The following is a 25204-nucleotide window of genomic DNA, read 5'->3' on the forward strand; positions in this document are numbered from 1 at the left end:
TACTTGCCATAAAACACAATTTTAAATTCCACCTGATTCCTTCACTTTTCAGTATACCCACTTACTCACTTTTCAAGAACCAATAATCCGGTTAAAATTTTACACGAATAGTGCCTTTGAAGTGTGCCACCTTATAACCAAAAATTGTCCAAACCGGACCGAAACTATTCATGCCGCCAGTTATCGAATATGTGGACCCCTGTTCCTATTGCGAACTTTTTATCGAAAATATCGATCAATCTGTAAGATATATTATAGATGTTCGGAGAGAATCCGTTTCTGATAATAGTATGCCTGCATCTCAAAAATGGGTTGAATCTGATCAATAATTCCCTTAGCCCCCATATATGTACCTAATATACACCAATATGTGAGTTATCTCAATAAAATTGAGAGAGCTTGCTTTCTTAATAACGATGCGCCTTGGTGCCTAAAATGGATAAAATCGTGTGAAAACTTGCCCTATACCCCATATAACTAACAAAGCTTATGCACCTGAAGGTATTTACCCGGCTTTGATCCCAGCAAGTTGTTCGGTTACACCCGATTATTTTATTTATTTATGTGTAGATAACTAGTAATAATTTTTGTAAATGGGGAAAAAGTTAAACTGAATAGTCTTTCCGAATAAGCATACATGTGTAAAGAACTTTCTCACCAAAACACAGAAAAAATAATCAAATGACCAATTGGCTTCATCAGCTCCCAAATTTTATGTTTTTTTTTTTATTTTGAACAGAATTTCGGCATATATCAGTATGGACCATTGACTTGACATAACCCCACACAAATTTAATGGATCTAAATCACATGACTTATAGTATGGGTAATTGTAAATTTTTCTGGATGCGAGGAAGTCTGGATTGTTTGCACTTATAATTTTGGAGTTTTGCTTATTTACGTGCCCATTAAGCAATAAATGAGCTTCATCGCTAAAGATGATCTCACGCTAAAAATGTAAATGTAAGTTCGGCACACAGCCTGCCAACTTGGAAATATATTTTCACATGGTAAATTGTTAATACACATACATAAATGTGATCCTCTAAAAAAATGTAGCTAGAAAAATATATCTAAAATAAACACCCAGTATTCAAATTTATATATGTATGTACATACTCGTATATATATATACATACGCGAATAAATGTGTGAATATGTATTTTTTTCGAATTTGCGTATAATTCTATATACATACATCCATATATTTTTGTGTATACACATACATCCATGAACGCACATCTATGAACACTCATCTCGTAATTAAAGACACAAAATAATTTTTTTTCTTGAAGGTCTTTAGCTAATGAGTGAAGATACGTAACTATGGATAGAATAACCGTGGATGGAGCAATCATTTTTTTTTTTTGCCTTGGGCACTGATGATTCGTTATTTGGCACAATTAAGTGAAATATTGCGCGAAAGAATAGAAGCGAAACTTTCGACAAATCATTGGCACCTCGGACCAAAACAATTTTCTATTTTACAAAATATGTACACGTACATATGTACACGCATATATTCAAATACATTGGTGTTGATGTTACTAAAATCAAACCCAAAATACTAAAGAAAATTACATATACATATGTATGTAAGTATATTAATTCAAATGTCCATAAATACACGTACCTATGTGTATATATATGACAGGACGAGTAGCCCACATTAAAATACATAGTCGTATATGTTTTATTTTTTTATATATGACCAAGGCATACATGAACATTTGCTGAACAAGCACGAGTTTTCTGGTACACTGTACCAGGGCCGGTGACGTGATCGACCAAATGATCTGAACAAACGGAATTAAAGCGTTTGGATCTCTAATTGGAAAAGAAGCAAGCAAGTTCCAATGTAGTTTACTACTAACTCCGTCTCTTTAAGCTTCGCTCTGTTCAGTTGCAGTTGTTTTTGAGTTTTTGCTTTAGCAGCGAGGATTGCAGATTACAGATATTCTCAGCGGAACAAGTACCTAAACACGTATGTGTGTGCGTGAATACAGTTCTTATACAAACATGCACACAAATCACACTCGTCCACTTACACAAATATCAATTTACGGAGTGATGAATACCAACACAGCTGTACAAATGTATTGGATTGTATTTTCTTTCTTCTTTGCTTTTTCTATTCTGAGTGGACGGTTGGCATTCTACACGCTGTATATGTGTGATGGTATTACATGCAGTGTCTCGAACACATATGTACTGCAACTTTGTTCTTCAGATACAAAAGGCATTTTAGGTTGTTGTATAAGTTGTTTGTGTATGCGGGTTTTGATGTTTGCTGTTCTCTATTTTTCAATTCACTCTTTCAGAACTGGACCTGCACCGGTTCTTTGTCATTGCCAAAAATATGCTGCATATCAAAATTAACACAATCACAAACACATAACGTTGATTTCAAAATGATTTATTTAAAAAAGGTTTCGAAACTACCTTTCTTTAAGAATTGTATGTACTTATTCAAGTATGTACATATATTAAGTAAAAAAAAATCACAAAATTGTTCTCATAATTTTTTTTCACATAGAACTGAAACGGCAATGATCAATTCCGCACAATTGCTTTTATTTTGAAACATTTTTTAAACGAAAGTACGACGAAATAGAGAATCAAAACTAAAATATGCCGCTTCCCGGCATTTCCTCCCCTCAAAAATAAAGTAACAAACGCGTCGCGTTTCCAGCGCTTCGGTAACGTTTCAAGTGAAGAGTTCGCGTGCTACTAAAGTATCTATACAAGGCGCAGATACACTTTTGTTCGTTTGCTGGTATTGCACGAACAATTCGCACACACAACTACTCGCAACGGCCAGGCAACAGACAAACCACCACACACGAACAACACTTCTCCCCAGGCAGCTGCTGCGGCACGAAACTCGGGTGAAGACAACTTGTAAAGTTTTCCAACTCAATGAGACAGTGTAGAAACATTGGACTCTACTGACTGTAAATGTATGTGGTAAATGTTGCGGCAACATGTTGCTAATGGTATAAAGTTGCGAAACAAATTCGCTTTTAACTCACCACCACAGTACAAAGTAAGGGTTCTTTTTACCATTGCTACATCCATTGTACACTTAGTAAAATACATATATTTGTTGTTTTTAAAAACAAATAGTAAAGTCTTAACTAAGTTAAATTTAAATTTAATCAAGCCAAAGCCTTACCATCAGGAAAAGGTTTTATAATAGTGCCAACCTCAAATTGGAACAATTGGCCTGAACGAAATTCGGAGTCAAGTGGTCCAAGTAACTCCTTTGGTTCTTTTTAGTGTCATTGCCTCCATACATTTAACATTTTAAGTGTTCCAATTGAATAAAACATATCATATTACTGTATGGTCTATGAAAATGTTCCAAAAGCGTAGAGCCCAGTTGTTTTAACATAAGAAACACTCGTCATGTAGTCACATATCAAAAGAAAACTAATAAATCTCAACTGCGTAGTTGTTTTTCTCTAAGTGTATGCACATGATTATCTAAGTCTTCAGCTTGAAGAAGTGCTTTTTATTAGCTGAAAAATTAAGCAATTACATGTATAAATAATTTATAAAAAATATTATATTAAAATAGTTCTGATGTCACATCGACTTAATCATTCGAGGAAAAAATACCGAAAAAACTTGAATTATTGTGAGAAAGCGTTTTTTAAAATTTTTTAAACTGTATTATTTTTTGCACTTTTTAGTTTAATGTGCTTTAAAAACATGTTTTTTAGTAATTACTAATTATTTAGCCTCACGTGGTGTTTTCACTTTCTTTAAGCATGCGTTTAAGTAAATTTGTTAATCAACTTGATATTTTTAACTGTATAGTTTTTGTTTGCAGGATGGATAGTTCATGCTTTTAGCTGCATAATTTTATAGTCGTGGTACGATTTCGCCCATTTTCACAGTGTGTCATAGGAATGGCTGAGTTTAAATTAGTTCGATAGTTCCTGAGATATAGGATTTCATTAAAGGTTGGTGGTCCACACCTATTTGCTAATTTTTACACCTTCTCCTATAAAGCTCTTCCTTACGCCCACTTTTAAACAAATTTCAGACAGTAGGTGTCTTTTGTTACCGCGATCTCCTGTACGAAATTACAGTTCGGTATCTTAATTTAGTACTTAGTTATGACACTTTAATGGCATTTGGTGGGCGTGGCAATAGTCGGAATATGCCCATCTGCAATACTCCTTCTTGGGTGCCCAGGAGCATATGTACCAAGTTTCTTTAAGATATATCAATTCTGACTCAAGTTATCGCTAGCACAGAAAAAAGTTACAAACATACATACATACCTACAGACATACAGGAGAAGCTAATTTAAGCGTTATAAAAAGGATACGTTAATTGTAAAATCGCACCCGAACTATATAATATATACATACTTATACAGATCACAAGTTGAGGTCTGCCGCCTTTGCCTTTGCCTTTTTCTATTCAGACCCATTGATACAGTGTTGACAGCACGATTTATTGAGTAAAAGCCAATGAAAAGAAAAAGTTGCCTTTTGATGTTGCCTTGCTCTCAACTGGCTAAGTGCATGATGTACTTTTATGTTCACTTTCTATTCTAAATTTATGTTCTCTGTGTAAGCGCATGTAGCGAAAATGACAACGGTAGTTATAATCGTAAGCTTGTATTAATACTTGTATGATGGTTGCTATCATTTTTGCGCGGCTATCGGCTAGCATCAGCGCTGCAGAGGGCAGAACTTGAAAATTACATTTTACTCGGATGCAGTCAACTTACCAACTTACCATATTTTCTTGTAAGACCAGACGCTTTTCAACCAAGGTATACGAGCACGAGAAAAAGGAATTGACAGCAAAAAGAGAAAACTTCTATAGTTGTAGCTGCAATACTCACAGAAACCGTTAAACATGTCTCTGTTGTATTATAAACGGAAATTGAATAAATTTAAATCGAGGACAACCTTGCCCAAATGGCTTGAAAGTTGTTTCAGCAAATGACAGCAGCAAAAAAGAATCGGCAACAGAGTCGTTACGCTACAGCATGCAATCGTTTTCTGGCCAATCGCCTGTGATTGCGATTGTGATATACGTGTGCCCAGGTAGTTTTAGAATGGCTCGAACCGATCGTCGCGGTGAATAGGCTACTTTCGTAACAAAGCAGTGTGCAAGTCCACTCTGCTAGATCTGTCTTGTTGATCATGGAGACATAAACATTAGATTACAACCATAATCAGACACAACTCAACAAATATTCATTTTCAGTATTGATATTCACTAAATGGACGAAATGGACATGTTACTTCCGCTCATTACTTTAGAAATCCCTAAATTCATAATAGCCAATAAACCAAATACTATTTATTTACATCGTGGGTGGGTGGTGAAAGCTGATATCAAACAATTGTCTTCAATTTTCGCTTCTGCGCAGATGCGCATGTCAACATGAAGACTGTTACAGTTAACGTTTCATGACAGCAATCCAAAAAGGCAACAAGTATTTCAAACGGTAACGATCAGAGACATTATCAGCATTGATATTGTCGTACACCGTTTGGCGCGGGCTACATATAAACATATAAACTGCAAGTCAAAGCGTAGCCACCGTTCGTGAACCTTATTTTCCCCCGGTGCAATGAAACCAACACAGCGTAACCTATTAACGGCGCAGTGCCGAAAGTAGAGGAAAAATAGACAGTGATCACTTCTCTGCTTGTGCTTAGTTCGTTTGATGTTTTCCTCAGAATGAAACCATAACCATAACTATAACAGCTGAGCACCTAAAACAACAGCTAGGAGTTCACGCACGCTTCCCCAGTGCCGTTATGAATGCTGTGCAGCTCAATGAGAGTGGGCCTCGGAAAGTGCCACTGACACACTATGTGGTTAGGCTCCTTTCCAGGATTACCATCGAATTGAAAAAGTCATACATTTACTATATTCTTATGCGCATATGTCTGTACATATTGTATGTAGCTGCCTATATACTACATGACCATAAAAATAGTTATTTCGGTTGGTTTATGAGAAAACCCAGACTAGGGGCACGTAATCACTCACACCAAACGAATATAGCATATTTATTTTATATGAACTTTGATATTCTCGGCCTTAAAAAACTCGAACAATGGATAACATTTGACCCAGTGCACCAGATTTTCTAGCTTCTGGAGAAAGAAAATAAAAATAGAAATTGCAGCACTTAGTGCATACTGAGTTAGAAGCTGCCAAACGCCGCAACGCCGACATCCTTAGCAACACTTCGACGTTGGTGCTGCGAAATATGGTGCGGTGTGGTACGATGTGGTGTATGGTGAGATGTCTATCTCTTTTGATTTATGCACATCTCTTCCGCTATTTACCATTTTGCTGTTGTTCGCCAACCACTAGCATCAAGGCAGCAGCAAGTCGTGGTGCAATTGCGTGTTTTCTCTGCATATACAGATCTACATACATTTACATGCATGTGCGAACAGTGAAGAAGAGTCAAAACGAAAGCAAAACCACAGAAGCAAGCGCTACAGCATTACATAGCCATTGCACTAATGTACACACTGCCAAAGTCAAAGTTGAAACACGCGAATGTCGCCGAGCATGCTCGTTTTGATTTCAAAAAGTTTTCCCAACTGCCAAGATGCGATTTCCTTTTACCAAAGCTGTAAACCACCAAAGTCGGTTTTACACAAATACAACTCTTTTTATAACTTGGACACACATACATACATATGTAGTTGTTGATTATTTCTGTTATAAGCAGAATGTTGATTGCGATTGAAGTGTGAACACAAGTCGAACGAAGGATGCTCACTGTTGCAGCAGGGAGCCGCGTGGGAAGGAGTGCCAGAGAAATGTTATGAATTACTGCGAGTATTGAAGCAATCTACTACGACATGGGTTCGACGCAGCTAATTTATTATTGAATACGGGTTGGAAGCAGTGCGACCACCCACGCACTCTCAGAGATTGCGATGAGTTCTGACGTTAGCGAAGCAACTTGACTCGCTTCGAACTTTTGACACTGTAATTCCAAAAACCTATTTCATGTTTTATTCTTCTCCTACTGATACGATACATAACCAATAACGAATACTTATGACTACTACACATAAAACTTTGAATGCGTATAAAATAGCAACTAGAAAAGAGATATCGGATAACACTATGGTGCGAAAACAGATGAAGCTCCGTTACCAAAGGCGCGAAGTACTACTAGGTTTTACAGTAGTCTTTCATTTACAATGCACATTAGGTTGGGTCAAAACAAATTAAAGTTTTTTCACTTGTACTCTGTAAAATTGGTTGATACGACACCAGAAAGCCTCTCCAACTATAAGCTCTTAATTGTAACGGGAAGGTCCACCGCCTAACGATTTTCTATTTTTATCTCATTATCCAATAGAAAAATTCCAATCTCGCTTCCAACTACTTGAAAACTTAAATCGTTTTGTGAATTTTGTAAGAAATTGAATGCTTTCCAAAAAAGGTCTTTCCTTTTCGTAGACCTAACTGTTTAAAAGATATTAATGGTTGAAGTTTGACTATTTTAAATCAAATTTGTTTCTAAGATCTCAAACTAATCGGGCTAAATATAGAGTTATATAAACATACATAAATGATGAGGATGAAGAGACTAGTTGAAATCCGGGTAACTGTCTGTCCGGCCGTTGGTCTGTGAGAATGGGTGAAATAGGGTGATAACCCCGCCTACTCCCCATATAACCATTTTGATTAAAACTGCTAAAAGTGCGATAACTCATAAACAAACCAGAGACTTTGAATTTTACACACAGGATGGTATATATAAGTTTAAAGGAGCCAATAAAAAAATTGGACAATGGTCGTGGTACCGCCCTCCTTTTTTTTTTACCCACCCTAATGTACATACCTATAAGTTTGTTAACGAATAGGAAAGCTAAGCCCCTCCGGAGCAGAACATACAATATTCTTACAACTTGTAGGAAAAATTTCGCGATGTCGTATGAGATCGGCATTCGGCAAGATTGACCAAAATATAGAAAAACAAACATATTGACCGATTTGTTGATGTCGATACTTAATACATATATACCTTATCGCAACATGTTACGAATGTATACAAATGGATTAACAAGTAATTTTCTCAACATATTTCCTACAAGTACGCCAAGTATATATGTATATGTGTATATTCTACCGGCCACTACTTATTTCAAAAGATTGCATGTATGTATGTATGCGCATATGTGCTGTTAATAATTTCAAAGACGATCGAACATCAAGGCATAACATGTGCTCAAACCAATACCACAATAACTCTTCGGTTCCCAAGGAAATGCACAGAATTCGTTCATTCCATTTTCCATAGAAAAATGCATCGCATTGGTTAAATCAAGCCAAACAGGCGTCGAAGAAAGTCATCTATCGGCGCATAGTGGCAAACTGGCGACTTTCAATTGCTAAACTTATTGCAGCGTTAATGCCCTTATATGTGACCAGAAGAACAACAACGAAGCCTCAAGAGACATTGCAGAAAATAATACAGCTAACAACCAACGGACGGCTTCAATATAATGAAATATGCATTTCTTCGGAACGAAAACTAACAAAGCAATGCGGATGATCTCGGTTTGGCTGTTTCAATTAATGGACTTTTGATGCATACATTTTTATTCATCTACAATACCACATTGACATCTAAGTATGTCTGCAAGCAATATCCGCAAAGGAGTGCGCTAAGGGAATATGACGATGTGGATCGTGCTTTCTAAAATGACGGTGACAAATACTAGAACTAAAGTAAACAGCCTTTTCCAAAATCGGTCGGTAACCTATATACAATGCATTATGACGTGATATATTATATATTTTCTGTTTGCATCTCCACAAGATTTTTACGCTATTTGCTCCCAATCCAATTTAGTTCGTTCAATTTGTTTCCTTCTCTGTGGATTTGGGAAGGTTTCAGATGTGTAAATTCACTGTAGTTTATATAAATAATATAAGTATGTAAAAAATCGAAAGATGGCAACTTTATTCCAAGCAAAAAAAAAACGTTAATTCGGTTGCACCGAAGCTATAATACCCTTCACAAACACACAATTACAAGAACTTGACTCCGATCGTGCGAGGGACTAGTTTGCATATATGTATACAGAAGGACGGACGGACAGACGGACATGGCTAAACCAACTCAGCTCATTATGCTGATCATATATGTATATATTTTATAGGGTCTTAGATGTTTCCTTCTGGGTGTTACAAACTTCGTGGCAAACTTAATATACCCTGTTCAGGGTATAAATATGCTCAATTTAAAATCAATTGCTTGCATATAGTCCTGAATTAAAAATATTTGAAAATATTAAAACATTTACAATTATTTTAGTCAAGGACTGTAATGCGATGAGAGCTCTGCAATATAAGTTACATATGTATGTAAACTGTTCTATGAATAACACATTTTAACCGAAACAAATGTTGTCAATAAACGAAAAATAAAAACAGTAGACAATTAATAACAATTATAAGTAATAAAATTAATAATTATTTTCAAGAACTCGATCAATACGTACACGTGGTGCATATCCAAACAGCCTAGCATAGGCTCGACTGGCGGTCTGACGAACTGTCTATTGACTAAAAGGGTCCCAACCGGGTACACTTTCCATTTTCAACAATGAAAACTTGGATTTCACTTTTTGTTGATCAAAAAAAAATCTATACATATGGAAATAAAACATGAAATCTTTAAATTATTAGTTATTATGTTGTTAACTTGCAACAAAGCAATCGTATTTGGAACAATGAAAAGTTGTAATTACGAATATGCGGGACACACAAAGCTTAGTTATTGCAACATCTCAATGAGCTCTCGAAAGCCGCAAGTCCCTTGCGCACCCGCTGCACGCCAACACCGTAGGTAAGCCAGCGGTCAAATGAGCAAACTACAAACTAACCAACTAACAAATGAGTTCCGCCCTTCGGATCAGATATTCGACCACCAAACATGCAACAATAAGCAAAACAAAAAAGAAAGCTTTGAAGCATTAAGGTCATTTGGCTTGTGCGGATGTAGAAAATCGATGCCAAAGCAAAAGGCCAAACTTTTCAAGCACTTGGGTGCACGCATAAATCTATGTACGCACAACTATAGTACACATATGTATGTAACGATGTCCAAAATAACAATGCTAACAAAAGGTAAAAGACTGTGGCAAACTGCCTCGGATTTCACGCTGCCCGCACCAAGACAAAAAACTTTAAAGTATTATATAATAGAAAGTTTGAAGCTTACATTGTATCTGCTGACATTGGGCTTCATATATTAAGAGCGCCACAGCGAAGTGAAGGTACTTGCACCGTTTGGCTAGTGACAATGGTTTTGCGCCTAATCCAGAAGGTAATTGAGACAGCATTGCCGAAGCGGCTTGGAAAGGCAACAAGGCGAACTGCCAAAAGCGCTTTCCAATTTATTTTATTTTATTTGAAAATAGCAAATAAACTGGCCCGCGCCTGCGTGGTAGCGAGAAGAAGTCGCACAAGCAGCGATAATCGCCCGTTAGCTAGACACCTGTGTCGCCTTGCAAAAAGCTGCCTAAAAGCGCCATTTGCTTCACACTTCTATTGAACGGTTTCCTAATCCAAGTCACATTGCACGCGACAGCAATAAAGGGAGTGTCAATAGGCGCGGAAGGATACTAGTGGATTTTGGTAATCATAATTTTATCTTTTCATTGACTATTGATGTTATGTTCCATGTTATCCGACTAAAGTTTCTTTCAAAGTTTTTTTTTCAACTTGGCGAGGAACGATTCCGGATAAGATTAACATTTTCTACAATATTCGATTTTACGTCGTGCTCAATGCATTCAAAAAGCGTTCTACTTAATGTCAAGCTTACTTTTATAAACTTGGCGACTAAGAGCCACTAAGAATCGGCAGATAGATCACGCTCAACTATGTCAATACTCCGAATTTCAGTGAAACTTTATAAACAATACTATAAATCAAATTTAGCCACCAGCCCTGCCCCCTAAGTCATTGAACGTATCCGTGCCATCAGAAAACTGCGATGGATTTTGGTACGACATAATATTGCACAAAGAAGTACATATATACCTACATCATATTATACTTTTATCATCAAAAGTATCAATGCTAACTTTCAAAATTAGTTATTACTCCACTTGTCGCTACATATAAAATCCCATTATGATCCGGGTACTTTAGACACAAGTAAAAAGCAAATCAATATTTTCGTTCCTATTTGGACACTTTCGACTTTTAGGAAATAGACGAATTTTAGTAAAAACAATTGCCGACATGTATCAGGCATATCAACACTCCACATTGTTTCCTCCTTCCAGGTTTGCGATTAAAATCTTTAGACAATGAAAATGCCCTAGTTGCTTATAACAAAGCGAATGTATGTACAGCGTAAACCAAGCCTAACAACAAGTACATGTTGTAATGTTCAGCATTGTGACAAGTCAAGCGTAAATATTTTCACTTGCTCCATGCAGCGAATTTTGGTCATCGTAAACTCAGGGATACTCTGGCGCACAACACGCCGACGCAATATGGGTAAAACCAAGAAGTAATGGCATCACAATAACTGCAATATATAATAACTAATTTATGGTGGTCAGAGTTCACTCTTAAAGTTTTTAACAAAATAGCACACAACAGATGATAAGATACACTCACCAGATAAACACTAAAGCCCCTAAAACCCGTCATTAACGAATATAACTGGCTATACATTTCAGACCATGTAAAACTACCAAAGCTATAGAGAAATATGACTTTTCGAGATAGACATATTTTAGAACATGAATGTTGGATGAAGGAACCCAGTGAGAAGAATATCCAAAAATATTAAAAAAAACTGTTTTAACTACAATACGACTTAAACTAGTGTTTAGTTTGTTAGTTTTCAACAAAAAATAAATAAAATAAAACAGTGAATGCAAAATAAACATTTATATTCTTTTATACATTATTTATTTATACAAAAGGGTGTATACGGACCACAATAAGAATTCAAACTTTTAGCCTATGTGTATTCACAAAAATTTGCATCTTTTATATCTAGTGCAGGCGGTCACATTTTGGTTTATGTATGTAAATATAGCAAACGATTAGTGTATTAAATGTAGATTGGCCGCAATTTCTATGAATTCCTTTCTAGAAGTCTCCGAAAAAGAGCACTACCATGAAACAGCATGAGCAGAATTGTAAAAAGATATATTATGATTTTTTTGTGGAGTTTTGGGAAATGCTTAAGGAGAGGTATATGGTGTATTAGTGTTAACTATGGTACTACAGAGTTAGTTCCATATATTACACATTTCATCTTCCATATGTCCACTGAGCTTTAGAAAATATAATCCTACAGCTCCGGACCGGTAGCAGAAGTTGGATGTCTGTATGAAGCAGTCGTCAACAAGACCGGTTAAGCATTATATAAGTCTTAAATAAAAAACAATTGCTCAAACATGTAATTATTATTACTTTCCTACTAATAACCTTAGTGATATCCCATTATGTGCATATAAAGCCAGTATGTCTCTATTAACTGAGTTAAAAATTATTGGTCTCATTCTACCTGCCTAATATTAAATATATGTATATATGTATGTATATACAAGTTTGAATTACTGATTTAAAGTTGTTCAATATCATTATCCTGCTGTATTTTCGTATCGCCATTGTACATGCATACATAATTAGATACGTACATACATATGTATGTATATTTGTATCAGTTGAATAAGCTAACAAATCCGTTTTAGCCTTTCTGGCACGCGCCAAATCCATCCAGCAGGCATAAATAAAAAAAAATGTGGCATGGCCGCTAGCCTTTACTCACCGCCGCGGTTTCGTTACATCGTGTTTTTATGGTGATCATAATTTAAAGTATCTTTATTTTGAACGTTACTCCCGCTTACAACTTACAAACAACAACAACAACCGCCAGTCACTACCGTCATGTCTTTCCTAGTAGAGCTGAACGCTAAATCGCAGTGAAACTATTGCTTTAGGAAACATCGCGCGGGTGTTGTATTGTTGGCGTTTTTGTGTATGTATTTCCCCCATACACGAATGTGCCAGAAAAGCCTCACATAACTTTAAAAAAAAATATATATAATCGGTACATAGAGGTTGCACCTACATTTTGCATAAGACAATTGCTCAAATTTCATAGTGTTGTTATCCCGATTAGCATTGGCACAATGCTGTAGGGATTGTGAACTCTTGGTCATAGGCACAGCCTACTTTCGGCAATAAATCACTTGACAACTTTCGCAGAATCGCTATTATGTTGCTGTTGTTTATAATTAATTCAATCGCGCATTGAGATATACAAGTAATGGAGTGCGTGGCCAGGGAACCCCTAAAACTAAACTCAACTGACTTTAAACTCAGTATGGAATTATGGCGAGCACCTAGAAATATTTAAAGATTATTTTATAAAAACTTCTTAATTGCTAGTAATTTGATTACAAGATGCATTAGACCTTCATACACTCATAAATAATTGTAAATTCTTGTCAATTTATAAAGATTCCAACAAATTCTCAATTAAAACTTTTAAAGAATACACCAAGTAACCGGTTTCGTGATATATTATTGTCACTTTGAGTATCGGCATAGAAAATGTGGTGAAAATATGTTAAAGATTGAATTCATCGTTCATCACAAACATACTACATATATATTTGGACTAGTACGAACAGATCATTTGATAAAAGTTGTGTCAGTTTTTCTTTTGAGTCGCCCGCTCACTAAACTGAAAACCATACAAAATTTTGGCTCAATATGTGCATCAGTGCTTAATTTACATCACACTTGCACATTTATTTATGTATATGCATTTGTGCATACTTGTATTTTGTATTTAAAGGCCATTTGTCTTTAAACAAATGTACATACTTACATAAATATGTATGTATGTATACACCTACATCCACTTTCTTAAATAATTGTAAATTCTTGTCAATTTATAAAGATTCCAACAAATTCTCAATTAAAACTTTTAAAGAATACACCAAGTAACCGGTTTCGTGATATATTATTGTCACTTTGAGTATCGGCATAGAAAATGTGGTGAAAATATGTTAAAGATTGAATTCATCGTTCATCACAAACATACTACATATATATTTGGACTAGTATGAACAGATCATTTGATAGTAAACCTGCTAAACTGTCTAAAATGAAGATAAAAGTTGTGTCAGTTTTTCTTTTGAGTCGCCCGCTCACTAAACTGAAAACCATACAAAATTTTGGCTCAATATGTGCATCAGTGCTTAATTTACATCACACTTGCACATTTATTTATGTATATGCATTTGTGCATACTTGTATTTTGTATTTAAAGGTCATTTGTCTTTAAACAAATGTACATACTTACATAAATATGCATGTATGTATATACCTACATCCACCACAAGCTCAAAACTCATCTCTAATTGGCATTACCTAGTAGCCACAGCTTGCTTTTGTGCAACATACTCGTACATACTCTATTTGATTTATGGTGTTTTTCATTTTTTCACTTTAAGACAAAGCCAGGAAGGCTAGACAAAAAGCAACGCAAATATAACATATTTTCATAGTAATAAGCAACAAATTGTTGTCTCATCGGAGCTACTTCCATGTTGAAATCCAAGTAAGGGGGATTTTGGATCTGGCAATACTTTGTCAAAATACAAAAATTTAATGGTACATAAATTTCATCTTAACATACTGTTACACTTACTAAGGTGTGATCCGTTCTCAAGAATGAATAAATTAGAGCTAACAAAAAGTAATGCAATCGCTCTACAGCTTCACCAAACAAGTCAATATTCACATTCCCATTTACGTTGCCTCATTTTTCACAAGTGCTTTGAGCAGATCTTACGATATATAGGTATAATACTTAAATTGCAATAATATTGATTCTGTCCATTTAAGTCTTTTGGTAATTTTATTGTTATGAATGCGGTGAGATGCCTTTAACTAATGAACGGACAGACCAACGGGCATAGTTAATCGACTTAGTTCGTAATCCTGATCTGTTATATATAATACACACTTTCTGCAGGCGAGGCTGTCCAAGAGGGAAAATGTACCATAGATATGTATGTATACGTTTTTTTTTATTTTCATTTGGTGATGAAATACTAATTTTGAATGGAGAAAGTAAAAAAAAATGTATTCAAAATTTTTACAAATTTTGACCTCCTTTCTGCCAAATTGTGAACAATATCAGACACCCAATTTTAACCTTCAGCCAAGTACTTTGATTGTATCCTGAACCGATTTTGCTTTGTGTGCAGGTGCATTATAGTGTAACAAAATTACTTTGCCGTGTCTTCTGGCCCATCCTGGTCATTTTTCGATCAATGCATGGTTCAAATTGATCATTTGTTGTCTGTAGCGATGAGTATTAACAGTTTCACAAGGTTTTGGAAGCTCATGATATACCACACCCTTCTGATCCCAACAAACACAGAGCATTGCTTTCTTATCCAATCGAATTAACCAATGACTTTCTCCGTTTTAGATTCTTAAAATAAAACCATTTTTCATCGCCACCATTTTTTACTATTTTCCATTTGTCTTTCATTCAATTCATGTGGCACCCATATTCCACACTTTTGAATCTTTTCTATAGCTTTCAAACGGTCTGAAATTGTTTGTTGTGCAACATTCAACATTGCTGCCATTTGCTTTTGACTCAAAGTATCATCTTCATCCAATATTGCTTGCAGTTCGGCGCCTTCAAACTTTTTTGGTGGTCTTCCACGATCTTAATTTTTTACATCAAAATCACTGTCTCTGAACATGTTGCTTCTGCTAGAGCATGATCACCATATGCCTCTATAAGCATTCGATGCGACTCTGCAGCAATTTTCTTCAAATGAAAACAAACATTTAATGTTTTCCGCAAATCATCACTTTCCGGTACAAAATTTGACATTTTCAACACAATGAAAAAATACCAACTCATTTGTATCTTAACGTTCACTTCATCCCGGCGCACTGTATACTTTATAGAGTCTCTGACATTTTTCTTTTAGGTTTTACGAACATCGTGGCAAACTTAATATACCCTGTTCAAGATATAATTAGTGGCAGGAAACCACCCTGTAACACCGTTCACTTGAACCAACAGAAACTTCTGTACTTACCGAATGTTCTGCCAAACAGTGCTGCAACTCCGCTGTCGTTAATGTCGTAACTGTCGACAAAGTGGGGGCATACTCAAGACGCTCTTCCATTTCACGCAACCACTTGCGTAACTCTTTAGGATCGTGCCACGATATTTCGCGTCGCTGCGTTACACCCAATAACTTAAATTATAAGTTAAACGATGACAATTCAATACGAATATAAAAGCTTAAAACACCACAACTTTGAACACTCACCTGTGCACATTGCGATTGCTCACATTCCACACCATAAGCTTCATTTTGATCCGCAAGATGTCGCTCTGTCTCTTTGCATGAATCCAAAAGGTTTGTGTCCATGATATAGTTATAGTTGGTTTGTATAGCAGCCCAAAGGTCGTCTTTAGCCGAACCAAGCCCAAACGTGGCACTGCTTTGTAAGCTTGACGAACTATAACTGTATCCGCTGCCCCAAGAATAGCGGTGGTTTGCGAAACTACTGGTACTACTTTGACTGTGACTGAAGCAGTGAGCTCTTACCCCCAACGTAGTGTTAACTGCATTGCGTTCTATGTTTTTCTATGAAATATAACAGTAAACACAAGTGAATATTAAACTTAATTGTTGTCACATATGTACATACATATATATATCTCAATAGAAGATGTCTCAACAAAATTAAGGGAGCATATTTCGATTAGTATAATATGATTCCGTAGTAAAACTTATGACTATTATATCTTCACATATCACCTAAAACTAATTGAGACAGATGTATATATACATACAGTTGTGGTCAAAAAAATAGCACCACATTATTATACAGATGAAATTTTAAATATATTTTACATTTTTTCTAAAATGGCAGCAATCGCAAACATACTATTGGAACATGTTGCAACAGAGTATAATAGTTTTGCCCACCTAATGGTTGTCTGTATCACCTAAAACTAATTGAGACAGATGTATATATACATACAGTTGCGGTCAAAAAAATAGCACCACATTATTATACAGATGAAATTGTAAATATATTTTATATTTTTTCTAAAATGGCAGCAATCGCAAACTAAACACTCGCAGTCCTAGGAAAGCGGCTCTTCTCACTACAAAACATGTAGCAAAATTACATGCAGTTTGCGAAAATCCACTTAGAATGGCTCGCCGTGAGGTAACTAAACATTCTTTCGACTTCCATAAGCAGGAACGTTTTGTTTGGTGGCTGAGGATCTCGATCTTATGTTAGAAGACCTATTAATCCAGAATATAGGCCGAGATATACCACAAAAGCAATAAAGCACGGCGGCCTCAGTATTATGGTTTGGGCGTGCTTTTCCTACTATGATGTTGGTCCAATTCATTGGATTGAAACTACATGTATAAGTTGATATTTTGCAAAATGTGATACTGCCGTATACCTGTGAGCAAACGCCGTTAATTTCGACAATGCAACAAAATATTGATCCAAAGCATACCAGCAAAAATATATATATAAGAATAAAACGTATAAATTAATAATAATCTGTTTTGTAGAGCATTAAATTTACTACAAAAATCTGAGAAGTTTATTCGATAATAATAATTACTACGTAGGTCATAAATTTCATAAAAAAATAGTTTTTTTAAATATCTTTTAATTGGTTAGGTTTATGAAAAAAGTGTAAGACATCAGTTTTGTAGAGCGTTTAATTTGCTATAAATTATGACGATGGTACAGGTTCAATAAGCTATTGGAGATAAGATGTGATCATTTTAATATCGAACTAAATTGAAAATAGAAAACTATGATGAGCATCATGTTCCCATTAAAATTAAAAGCTCATACTAGGTGAGTACTCTCTCAAGGTGCCTGGCAACTAGTTTTTGTGTGTCAGATCAAAAATAAAAATAAAAGTATTTTTAACCCACCCTAATATACATACATATATTCGGTAGAATAAAAATTTACTCTGCAAAATTTGAACATACTTATACAGTTGGTTAATGACAAATAATACAAAGTAACTTACTGATCTTTGAAACAATTAGCATCGTGAAGCAAAGGTCTGCGCTAATTAAAATAATGCCGTAACTTAAATTCCTCGAGGTAAAAAAATTATTATTCCAAAATGTATGTGATTTGTAGGGAAAGATTGGAACATACATACATATCGCTTGATTGCCACAGAATCAACCTTAGTTAGGACCCCTTGCACTTTTAGCAAATTCGAAGCTGTTCGTAAACAGTAATGGCGGATTTTTTACAAAATGTTGGGCAACTCTTATCTTGTTACGCTTTGCCAAGCAACAGTCGCCAGTTTGATTAAGAGAAGCACAGAAAGCAAGGCGGTCATTCTGACATACCCTTTGCTTTCTTCGCTTCGTTGTTAAAGTATGGACTGTCGAGCAAAGCGAGAAAAGTGGTATGAGAATCAGCCATAACCAACTATTGCGCCAAATCTATTCACTTGAGAATATCGATTGCAGTAACGTGAGAGGACTGCAGATTCGAGTTTCTCTCCGCGAAACGATTTTAAATTATGCAAAAATTAAATGGAATAGAAATAATAAAAATTGTTTTAAAAATATCTAAATATATCTGTAAAGAGTTAAATTTGGAAAATACCGAGACGTGGTAACTATACAAAAATAAAAACTTTACATTTTTGTTGTTTAACAATGTACTCAATTCATAGACCAAACTTTTTTAAAAAACATACTTTTACATTTCTAAAAGCAGGAGCGTCACATAAACAATAAATTTTATTAGTTGAAAGCAAATAAAAAATAGCTTTTTAGAAGACTTTTTAGGATTGGAAGGAGACAAATGTTAATTTTTGTATAAAACAAACTCGAAAATGTACATCCTTTACCTGATTTAACGCAAGAAGACAAGTACGATATACTAATAATAAAAATGGAAATGTAATATTGAGTAAATGGCGAAAGGTTCAATCTCCCTTATTTAATATGAATTTTCATTCATCGGACGGAACTTGGTGCATGCGGCAACTATTGCTCTTATTGAAAAAAAATTAACAGAATTGTCATTTGAGACAAAATAATTCATTCATAAGGATCTGTATTGTATATCAATGACATAAGTATAAACGTTTAAACATACGAGTACATAAACGCACCCTATATCTATATGTTGTGCATATATGTGATGAATCTTGCATTAGCTTACAATATGGTCGAAAAGACAAGTAATAAAACCTAAGCAGTCATAAGTCGCTCGCAATTGCACAAATACAATAATAAGAAAACACCTAGCTCAGCAATAAAAAAAAAACTCAAAACTGGTTGTACAAATATTTCTCAACTTGTATTATTTTTATTCGGCACTATCTACTTAAAGCAGCTGCCAGTATTTGTCGCGCTTTTTGTTAGTCATCAAAGTCCAAGGCGATTGACTAGTAATTTTTTTTATTCAGTTTGCATTTGATCGATAACGAATAGGAAATTCTTAATTTTCACATCACATATCGAATGCAACATTGAAAACAATCCCTGACTCTCTTTGCAGCTAAAGTGGTTGATAGCAAAATAAGGAATAACGAAGTATGGCCGGTTGCATAATTTACAAAATTACCAAGAGAGCAAGCTAACGCAAACCCGCTTTGAAATACTTGCCACCATGAAAACGATTCCGAGTCGAAAAGGATAGTTAGAAAGACACAAACTCGCATTTGGAAACTTGCTAATGATGGTTGGAAATCAATATTCTATACATACAATACATATGCACATGCAAATGAATGTATGTATGCAGCGAAGCATCTATTCCGTTAATACATGCAACTAACAAATTAACGACCAACTGTTAATTGACATCATTTCTTGAATTCTACATTCTTTGCCCAACTTCTCTCTCACATTATTGAAACTACGATCGATAATTTCAGAAGATCAACAGGTGGGCAGTGCCCGATTTTTAGAACGACGAGTTCTCTGAAAGCCTCTCAGATTAGAGAAGTGGTTTGTGTAAGTATCGCTAATGCCTTAGTGCACTAACTTTTTGCCAAAGTGGTTGTTGGGCCGCAATCTGTGTATTGTCGTATCATGTGTTCTAGTCAACCGAAATCTAAGAAATTTCAATTGCCAATAAAATAGAATATTTATAATCAACATTAATGTCGTTTGTTAACTTCGGTTGCATCGAAGCTATAATACCCTTCACAAATACAAAATATTCCTTACAAGAACTTGATTTTAATCGGTCAGTTTCCGATCTGAACAATTTCTTCGGAGATTGCACCATTGCTTTAAGCAGTAACCCATGCCAAATTTCTTGAAGATATTTCGTCAAATGAAATGCTATGGTGGTCTAATATCGGCGATTCCGACAAACGAGATGATCCAGCTTCTTGGGGAAAAAAGAACGTGTACGAAATTTCAGATCGACATCTCAAAAACTGAAGGATTAGACGGACAGATAGACGGACATGGCTAAATCCACTCAGTTCGTCATGCTAACTAATATATATATATACTTTTATACTTGTATATATATATATATATATATTATAGGGTCTCCGACGTTGTCTTCTGGATGTTACAAACTTCGTGGCAAATTTAATATAACCTGTTCAGGGTATACTTTCGCACTCCAAACAAGTAAGGAAAACCTTTACATCCATAAACAGATAATTGGCGTTCTTTTAATAGTATAAGGAGTTGCAGCACTAATATATATTTACTTACTTTTAAGCTGTTGTATGGACGTTCGACATTTAGTTTTGCTTTAATTACGTCACGACCCTCTGTCTTCTCATCGTCCGGTGGCAGCGATGTCATTGAAACAGATGCCTTCATATTGGCCGTACCGGAAACGATGACATTTATTGGAGATCCCGATATGTTAGGCTGGCATCGATTCCCATCTGTGACTCCTTTGGCGATATTACTGCTGTTTGATTTGTTGCGTGTTTTATTGTCTTCTCGTTTCTTAGAGCTTTTATTGCGTTTCTTTTTGGCACTGGTACCAGTCCCACCAACACCCCCGTTTTTGTTGATTGCCTTTGTATCGGGTATGGCTGGTACTACAAATTTGCTCACTTTGGAGTTAGACTGCATATTATCCGTATCTTCAATAGTTGTAATTGCTAAAGTGTTTACCATTGTTTTCGGTATCGAAATAGGATTTGTGTTTGTGGGTGTTGCTGGGCTCATTTTTGAAGCATCAACATACACCATGGCCGCATTTTCAGTCTCTTCGTTTTTGTTAACCACAGCTTCAATCGTTTTCGGCACTGCATCGGTTAACTTCCCACCTGCCGATTTGCTAATTGGTGGGGTTATTATTTTTACTGGTGAAAACTTCGATTCTTCATCCCGACAAAGTTCACTAGTGTCAGTACTTTGGGTTGTGCCTTTTATTTCATGCTCGTTTTCATTTAAATTTGTTGTGTTTGTATTATTGATTGTATTTCGTATATTTAGCGTTTGTTGATAGTGATGTAATTGCGTAACGTTTACCTTCTCCCTCTTCGGCGAATCCATTTTCGTTGTTAAGCTTCCACATTAATTGACTGATAGCTACGTAGTGCTAACCAAATCTCAATCAAAAAAGGAAAAAGGTAGATTTGCAGCCACTATCTGAAAAGAACGAAAATATAAATATATATCAATCCTTACAATTGTCTATCAAACTAACATAAAAAAAATGATTTTCCATTTAAAATTTAGATTAGTACGCGGTATTATACCAGTTATGAATTGTAAATGCTTTTATGTGTACTGATCCAGAGCTTCTATGCTAAGAGCTTTTAAAAACACACTCACACAATCATATCCAAAACAAAAGTTTATTTGGGGCCTTGGACATGCCCAGATACTGGGGGAAAAATGTAGAAACTCGTTTATTGAAGGAACTGAATTAAAACAGCAGTGGAAATTTTCCAATCCAATAAAAGGACTACTTTCATTTCAAAACAAATAGATCAAATCAAACAGTTCTAAACACATACAAAACACATACCAACCCTTCAGAAAAGTAAAACAGTGATAACAAAAACCGGGACAGGATATACCCGATGACCAGTATTATTATCTCACTTCTTAAATAAAATTCGATCGACTATATTTGGAATGCATTGTCGTTCAGTTTGCATGGCAGATATATGATATAGTGGTCCGATATCGACAGTTTTAACAAATGATTAAATTTTTGGAGAAAAAAGAATATGTACAAAGTTTCAGATCGATATCTCAAAACTGAGGGACTACTCCGCGTATATACAGACAGACAGACGGATAGGGAGACGGACATGGCGAAATTAACTCAGCCCATCACTCTGATCATTTATATATATCTATTATAAGATATCCGACATTTTCACATATGTCAGTAATGACGGACAGTTTACTTAGCGTGCTTTTACACGGGGACTCAAAAGAGTCTCATTTTTTTCAAATTTTCTTTTGGTGTCGCTCTATGCATTCACACGGTCAAAAAGAGTCCAGCAACTCGAGTCTAGTTTTTCTGCATTCCTTTTCACAAAATTTTCGTAAATATTTGTGCGGTTCGACTGCGCAACACTGCGTGCTGCGTATTTCATTTGTATGTTGAGATGATGGTCACACATTTTGCTTGCAATGAATTACCATGAATATGGTAGAACAATATGCATAATACAAGTACCTACCCGCTAAATAGTTTCAAAGAAATACTAAAGACGGGAATTCCCTAATCCACAAGAATGTATTGAATATCCGCTACTAATATTTTCAAGGCCAAATTTATAATAGGAATTTCCTAATCTTTAAGTATTAAAAATTCCTAATTTCTTAACTCCATAATCTATATCTTAATTTTCTCCTTATTTACAATTTTTGAAAATATTTCTATTATTCTATGCATACATATTTGCATATTACACACAAAAAATAGATAACAGAATTCAAATTTGCGATCGAATTCATTGCAACCATTCAAAGGATTTGAAAGTGAAAAGGAATGCTGAAAAGGTCCCTTCGTCTTTCCTCGTCGTCCCCTCGCCCACAATAAACTGGTTTGAGACTCTTTGGAGTCCCCGTGTAAAAGCACACTTATCAACTGACCGCCACTGTTATTGCTAAACAGAGACATCTTCGATTCATATTGCTTACGTGTGTAAGAATGAAATAGCTGAATGCTTTAGCACTGTCACCACTGACAGTCAAATGAATAGTAAAATGACTGTCAATGCTGATGGTTGTCAAAAAAAAAGCTTATCAACGCTAATCATCATTTTTTAACCTTTATCCCTTTGAGCAAAAGCAACCCTGTCAAAAATGGATGCATTAAATTCTGTACAAGATTCTCAACAAATGCGCAAAACAATTTTACTGTTCTACTTGCCACAAACGAAAAGTGTTGCACGCTTCTGTGCAAACCTCTTTTGGGCTTGGTGTTAAAAATATACATTTTTATGAAAGAGAGAAGTTTTAAAATATGATATACATACATAAGAATTGTAAGTTAAATAAGTTTCAAATAAAACTATATATTTAGTTAATTTCCATTTGCATTTTTAAATTCAGAAATATCCACTGATTAGGGAAAGACGTACGCAGAGCTATTGATGGCATCAAGTAAAAGCTTCTTTTCATACTTATTTAATTATATTTTTTGTTGCATTCCTTTTTATATTTATTAATATACATAAATGACTAAAGAGAGATGCAAACTCACACACATAAGTTTGTTTACATCAGTTTTTTCACAAGGCTCTTAAAAAAATGATAGAAACTTTGTTCTGCGCCCTGACAAATCACTGTTTTTGTAGGGTACCTATGTACATATGTCGCCAATTCGCTTCTACAGAAAAATGAAAACTTAAACGCTCTTTTAGGGCTATATAGAAGTGATGAATCATCCAGCGCCAGCACAAACAGTGTCAGAATCAGACAAATGCAATAGTTGTCTTTTAACTGAATACCAAGGCTACGCACCCCAAACAAATATGTGTTTACTACACTGACGAATTCACACTCTTCGCTCTCGCAACATAATTAAGGTGCGGCCCAATACATTGAACGAATAAGTATTAACAATTCAAAAAGGAAGTTGTGTGATTATCGACGAATATGAAGTATTGGACAAGATCAGTCATTTGAATTTTTTGTGCTATAGTATATTCACTTCTATATACATATATAGGTATGTATAAATCTACATGAGAACCCAATAGCATGTAGATTTTTTAGTTCGTTATTTTTAATAAAAATATTTTGGCACATATATAAACAATCCAAGCCGAGAACATAGACTGGGTTACAGTAACATTAACTCATGATTAAAAGTTCGTCCAGGTTGATTTGGTGATCGTAAACCGTTTATAATGATAAAAAATATTAACATATTATGTTTCTTATAAAATAGGCATCATTATGTTATACTTTTTAGTAATCAATTTATTTTACGATTAATCGATATGATTGGTTCAATTACACCAAAAAAGATTAACATTCCGATATTAATATTGGTAACAAAAGTAAATTTCTTCATTGTAATTGATGACATTAGTCAAACTTCTTATCCGTTCCTATAAAATTGAACGGCCAGACATAAGTGTTGGGTCAAATACAGGAGGTATGCATACATATAGCGGGCACTTGTACTTAAGTACAGTATGTATGTATATAACCAATAGATATATGAGATTGAAATTGATGTTAAGCATTTGAAGAAATATTTATAATTCATTTATTTATTCTGCTCAGCAACTAAACACAAACATTATTTTGCCCATTCGTACTCGTGTGTAGATTATACATAAGCTTTCATAAGCTTTTGTACTACCTGCGGTACATACGTAAATTGTATGTATTGAATATGGTCAAGTTTTCGATATATGTTGTCAGTAGCAATGACGTCATACATTAAAAACTTACATATACAAAGAGGGGAAGCGAAGGATTTTATTTATTACATTGCTGAATTGTATTAATTCAAAAAATTTGATATCCGAAACGATCACATGGTAAAATAGAAGTAGTACGACGCGACGACTTGGCGACTTGAAAACTGACATTTCACTTATACCACTCTTATGAATGGCTGCTATTGTCCCGTTGCCGCTCTACTAGCCACAAAAGTCTACAAAAACAGTATTTTGCAAACGCAAGCAACT

General features: G+C 35.1%; 1 protein-coding gene across 3 annotated transcripts in view; it reads right to left on the reverse strand.

Moving 5' to 3' along the window:
- Nucleotides 1-25204, reverse strand: part of klar (klarsicht) — an 87205-nt gene that overhangs the window by 48817 nt on the left and 13184 nt on the right. For all 3 annotated transcript variants that reach the window (XM_036363822.2, XM_036363824.2, XM_036363825.2), the window contains exons 2-4: nucleotides 20793-21686; nucleotides 16365-16685; nucleotides 16128-16289 (exon numbers count right to left, since the gene is read on the reverse strand). In XM_036363822.2, coding sequence (XP_036219715.2) covers nucleotides 16128-16289; nucleotides 16365-16685; nucleotides 20793-21590 — 1281 coding nt within the window. In that variant the 5' untranslated portion in view covers nucleotides 21591-21686. The remainder of the gene's footprint in view (nucleotides 1-16127; nucleotides 16290-16364; nucleotides 16686-20792; nucleotides 21687-25204) is intronic.

This window comes from Bactrocera oleae, chromosome 6 (assembly GCF_042242935.1).
Source record: "Bactrocera oleae isolate idBacOlea1 chromosome 6, idBacOlea1, whole genome shotgun sequence".
Lineage (NCBI taxonomy): Eukaryota > Metazoa > Arthropoda > Insecta > Diptera > Tephritidae > Bactrocera > Bactrocera oleae.